The 6000-nt window shown below is 36.4% G+C and overlaps 1 protein-coding gene across 4 annotated transcripts in view; it reads left to right on the forward strand.

Annotated features, from left to right (window-relative positions):
• Window positions 1-4918, forward strand: part of ICE1 (interactor of little elongation complex ELL subunit 1) — a 39777-nt gene extending 34859 nt beyond the window's left edge. For 3 of the 4 annotated variants that reach the window (XM_040592153.1, XM_040592155.1, XM_040592156.1), the window contains 4 exons: window positions 548-738; window positions 2170-2276; window positions 3003-3101; window positions 4016-4918. In XM_040592153.1, the coding sequence (XP_040448087.1) occupies window positions 548-738; window positions 2170-2276; window positions 3003-3101; window positions 4016-4197 (579 nt within the window). In that variant the 3' untranslated portion in view covers window positions 4198-4918. The remainder of the gene's footprint in view (window positions 1-547; window positions 739-2169; window positions 2277-3002; window positions 3102-4015) is intronic. The other variant, XM_040592157.1, reaches the window with a different exon arrangement.
• The last annotated feature ends 1082 nt before the right edge of the window (window positions 4919-6000 follow it).

The raw sequence follows: 6000 nt of genomic DNA on the forward strand, positions 1-6000 counted from the left end.
CTATTTAATTAACAGAATTGTTTCACATGACATGCTTTCAGTTATTACTACCTTAGCTATTGGAGTACTTGCTTGGAAATTAGCCCTTAATGAACAACAAACAGTAACAGATTTCAGCATCAGAAAATAATTAAAAAAAACCCCAAACCAAAACCAACTTACAAAGTGAGCAGGATTAGTCTAATCTTCTTGCACTGGAAAACACTTTTCTGACATTCAAGCTTCACTGAGATCAATGAATGAGGTAAAAAAAATAATCATCAAATTGTAGGAGGCAAGAAGAGGGTGCCTGAGAGGAGAGAAGAGGGAGGGTTTGTGAGTTTTATTGCTTGGTTGGTTTTTTTTCAAATTCTCCTTTTACTCAAGAAAAATACCGATTACATGAAGATTTTGGTTTATGTACTCCTTTTGTTTGTGTTAAGTCAAACCTGAAGTTGAATTTATGGTGTAAGATACTGTGGACAGTCATAATCAAATATATGTAAAAAGTTTGTTTCTGGGTTGGTAACTTTTCATGCATTAAGATAATCACCTTCTAAAATTCCAGAGTTCCTCTTTAGATGCTGGTATTATGGTCTCAAACCTGCTTTTAGAAATGCAGTCATGTCCAAAAATAGAATTCCAGCTAAGTGAGCAATATGGAGAAGATCTGAGTGAAGATGCTTGGCAGTATGTATTTGCTGTTGATCTACTCTGCTCCCACCTGAAGTGGGACTGGACGCATGACAATGTTATAAGGTATGATGGCAAGCAGTTCTTTCACATGTTTTCCTGTGTAGTTTTTTTGTGCTTTGTTTTTGTATCGGGTTTTTTTTGTTTGTTTGGTTTTTTCTTTCAAATTTGAGACATTGTGACTTAGCTTTTAATATAGTAAACCATTGCATAGAAACATAGAAATGAGGACGTTTTAATCTGATGAGACCTAGAGAAATGTGTTTGTGTGCCTTATTTTAAGTCAGAATGAGCGATCAATGAGGAAATACAGCATGTTATGGTACCGTTCCAAGAAATTAACAGTGTTTGAACTGTTCTAATAAAGAATTGCTTTAAAATAGGTATATGTGGACAATTGTGGGAAATGTTCAGGTGGGTTGTTAGTCAACAAAGCAAAATGATTGGTTGTCTTCCTCTGGATTTAACTGTTGAATTCCCTTCCCCACCATCACTAGAAAATGAGGGTGGAACTTTTGATGTGTAAATAGCTCTACTTCAGCGCTGAAAGTGAAATGTGACTATTAGTGTACTATACCAGTTTCAGTCTGATTTTAATTCTAAAATAATTATAATACTGAGGTTCAATGTATTGAATTTTCTTTGAATCCTGTAATCCAGTGCATGGACTGCTACCACAATTAACGTGGTTTGAAAGACTTCATTTTGATACTGACACTGCTCTGGCAGCCCCCATTTTTTATGCAGAGGTTACATAACCAAGTATAATTTGCAAAAGTATGGCATGTGTGTAACTACGACATAACGTATTGTTGAGTATAAAGTAAATGCAAATAACGTATGATCATCATCAAGTCTTTTATAGAAGTTCCATGCTTTCAAATAGGGGGTTATTTTTGGTGACATACTTTTGAAATGAATACATATTCGCTTCAGTGAAAGGTATGTCGTTTTAACTAAGCCATACAGAGTTGATAGTGTGGAGTTTTGCTGGTAACGGGTTAACTAGATTTATTAACAACATTTTGAGGATTAAAAAAGTCTTATTGGGTTCTTTCAGATTTAAAAACAAGCATCAGTTCCTACTTGTAACATGTAAACTGTGAATTTTCAGTCATATAAGAAGCTGGCATAACATCTCAGCATGACATTTAAAAGTAATGTGTTTTCATATACATCTATAAAGTCAGCGGAGTAAGTTCTTGACTTTAGGTAGAGGTGCAGAACGTTGCAGGGAAATGAACGGAAGATGAACAGCAATACTATTCTGAAGAGGAGTGATTGCACCAGAAATTTAGCTTTCATTACTTGGGTTTAAAACCTTTACATTGTTCAGATTTGTGGATGCTTGGAATAGTAAAGAGTTTCCCTAGAAGGTGAATTAAAGGTGCAAGTGGAGCTATGGGAATACATGGTAAACAAAGGAACTTTATGGTACGAATATTGTACCACCCCTTCATGCAGTACCAGATTGTCAAATTAATTTGTCTTCCACAGCAAAGTGCTTTGGCCATCCATGGATAAATGGATAAAAAAGAGAAAGGGGCATGAAACTGCTCAATCCGTTCCTGATAGTGTTATAGCATTGACACTCAGGCTAATTGGTACGTAATCCAAATTTTTGTTGAACTTCTGCTTTGTGTAAGTATGTTCTTTGAAAGCGTCAGCCTGCCTGGAAAGTGAATTGGAGTATTTTTGCCCTCTTTTTTTTTTTTTTTTTTTTTTTTGGTCTCCACTTTCTTCAAAAATTTTACCTTAAAAGCCAAACTTTTATAGTCCTATGCAGATATTTTCTGTTTGTCAGCCTGTAGAAAGTATGTACTTAATTTTTGAGAGATGTTACTCTGATTTCACAATAACAAATACCAACATGTTTCAGGTATTTAAAATGAAGATATCTGTAGCTACATATACTTTATAGCAAAGTGTATAAAATAAGGTTTTATGTGCAACATAATACCTCTTCCTGCAATTTTAAGTTAGATTTCATTTATTTGGGATCTAGATGGCATTCAAGGTAAATAGAAAACTTCAATAGATCTTTTCAGTATGTAGGCTATATAATACTGTTTGCTAAACAGAAATTGGGTTCTTTGAGAGTTTTATACTTAGAAATTGTAAACCTGCAGGAGGTTGGCTCAATCTGACGAAAAATGGCTTGGGGCCTTTAGTCACAAAAGGAACAGGACAGCTCTTGTTCCCAAGACAACATGGTAACAAGAATGACTAGTCTTTGTGATTTAAGATACTTCAACAGACAGTCAGCAAGTCTGAAAATTAGGAAGTTGACTGTCTAAACGTTACTATGTAGTAACCTTTTTTTGTTTCAGGTCGATTGGGCCAAATAGGTTTGAAGGAAGGATGTCTTGCTGCAGTGAAGAATGTCAGTTCTGTAATTGGACTGTTTGTACAGCATGCAAAAGATGAAGGTAATGTTTATTTAGAGGAACTTTACTGTAACATCTGCAGTGTGAAGTTTTGCCTTCTGTTCTGTAAGGAGAACATGCACAAGATGAGACAGACACACCAAAACAGCCTGCTTGTGCAGTGCTCTGTTGGTGCATAACAGTACAAACAGGTTTCAGTTCGAGTCCCGTTCTCTTCCAAAGTTAATGAAGCATGTGTATTACCTTCTGTTTGAGACGCAGAACAATTCTGAGAGAGTTTCAGCCACCTTGGAATTACACTGCATGTGACAGCACATCAGCCTCAGAGAACTTAAAGGGCCATCTTCACTTGAACAGTAATAGCTAATTTGTTACCTAAGCAGCTCATGCCAAAGCTTGCTCCTAGCAGGATCGTTGTATTGGGAGAGGGTTGCAAGAAGCCCAAATTCCTGGCTGAGACAATGCAAGGCAATTAGGGCAGCAGAGATCTATATTGCTCAGTTATTCTGGATGTTAAGTACATTTTGCAGTGAAGCATTGGCTGATGTTAGGGAGCTGTTTTGAACCATTTGTATAGCTGCTTTTCCTTGCAATCTCAAGTTCTTCCGAGCGAGTGCTATATGTCTGTCTCTATTTCAGACTGTGTAAACCTGACTTCATGAAAGTCTGATCACCCTTAATTGGAGTAAAACGACTACGTGCTCAAATCTTTTATGCCCTTTGAATACTGAAAACCTGCTGAATTTAGAGAACTGGAAAGGCCTAGTATAAAATCAGATGTTGGGCAATTTGCGTGCAGGTTGTCATCTCTCTTCTTTCTGGTTTTAGGCATCCCTGTTGCTGATGTATTTTAATTCCAGTTCTTGAACTGATAGTTTCTTTAGATTCAGGTTTCCCAACACCATTTTATTGCATATCAAAGCATCTATAAGCTGATTTGTGTTAACTTTTCGCAGGTGTTCCCTGGGGTGTGCAGCTGGCAGCCGTATATTCACTGTGTGACTTGGGTGCAAGCAATCCAGAAGGTATTGTTGAGACCATCCATGCTTGGAGAGCAACAGTTCTTAACAACATCCCTTCTGCTGTCACAAGTGGCATAGCTGAAATCACCTGTCTGTGTAAAATGGAGCTAAACTAAAATGTAGGGAAGTGGACTGATCTAAAGGAAGAAGTGCCTTATTTTACTAAGCAGTAGTTGGTTCCAGTTAAAAACAATACAAAGTGGTGTGTCCTCTTTTATTCTTTTAACAGAATGTCTGCTCACACAAAGTAAGCTCAAGTATTTTAATTGGCTTTTCTGTTTGAGGGAAGAGTTTTAAAAAAATAAATAAAAAGACTTGCTTTTCCTAATAGCTAGCTGATCAGTGATCTGAAAACCAGTACATTTGTGATGCCTGAGGTATTTCTGGTTTGATGTCAATAAAAATAAATAATAGTTTCCATTATTTTACTCCCATCAATTTGGAGCATGGACTGTTTGACACCACAGAAGATTGAGCCTGGCTGAAAAGCCAGCTCTGTGATTTTGTACTGTATTTATAAAGTAACCATTCAAACAGCAGAACTTTGCCCAGATTCTGCTTGAGTAGTCCTCATAAACTTAATTTAAAATAGTTGTGTAAGACAGGTAGGAATTGACTTCTTGTGTAACAATCATGTATAGAGTAACAGAGATATTAAATCTCTGAACTTGTGTATATGGTATATTCTGATAATGTGTCTCACATTTGATGTTGTTCCAGTTGGGGAATTTTGTGTATGTAAATAGAATGTTGGTTCAAAAAAAGTTCACATTTCTAATGATAGCTTCACTACACTCTGTGTTTTTGTATCTTTCGTAATAAAAGAAGCAAACTCCATTGTGTCCTTGTTGGTCTTAAATAGCACTTAACCATTGTTTCTAGCTTATATAAATGCTGCTGGGGCGGGGGGCAGGAGGAAATTACCTATGAGGTCATTTCACTGAATGAGCTGCCCATAACACTGCAGTTCTGGCCACTGGAAAGAGGGTATGTGGCATCTCTCCAGAATTTTCTGGTATACCCTGGGGGCTAGTGAGTTAGTCTTAAAAATCCATTGAAAACTTCTCTTTCCACCCCCTGGTTGTAACCATATGAAGAGGCGAGCTTTGCTAACACGGATTCTCATTGTAGCGGGACCCAGACTCTGCCAGGCCTTTAATGTGGTGTCAGCCTCTTCTCCTTTTTTGATCATAAAAAGGTCAAAACAGAAAATCATGTTGCCTTTAGAATTTCTATAAAACACTGACATTTGAAGTACATGAAATTTGCTGGGGAAATACCAGAGCTTTCTATGACCAAAAATCTACAGCTATAGTCATTTGGAAACTAAAAAATAAACAAAACCACCCACAAAGCCATTTACATGAAAAAATCTTCTGTTCTACTAATATGACTGAGTATTTTTTTCATGTACTGGAATGTGAGCTTGATTTTAATTCTGTTGTTACTCAATACTGTCCAATCAAACTGCATATGAATAAGCAAAAGCAGAATAGTTAATACCTGTTAAACACTAATCACTCATATAAAAACACTTGTACCTCCCACACACACTGTCAAATTTACAGTATTTAAAGAGCTGTAAAATGTTGCTGTCCAGAAATAGGTGACGAAAGTATAGCTATTTTCATCATATGTAAAGTTTTAACTGTATAATCCTCATTAATTAGAAATTGCATAAGTAAATTTCTCATCCACTTACATATTCCAAATACTAAAATCCTATTTTGTGTAAAATACTTGGTCCATTAAAACAGGGATTCTGAGGTTTCTATCAGTATTTGTAGATTTTTTGCTTTCTTGTGTTCTCACATGAACATTGACCATGTAGTCTGTCCCGAACGATGTGTATCAGAGAATGTTCAGTTTTTCACTTGCTCGGTGCTGCCTTCTATTCCTAAACCAAGACATGAAAAGCT

This window comes from Falco naumanni, chromosome 4, assembly GCF_017639655.2.
Source record: "Falco naumanni isolate bFalNau1 chromosome 4, bFalNau1.pat, whole genome shotgun sequence".
Taxonomy (NCBI): domain Eukaryota; kingdom Metazoa; phylum Chordata; class Aves; order Falconiformes; family Falconidae; genus Falco; species Falco naumanni.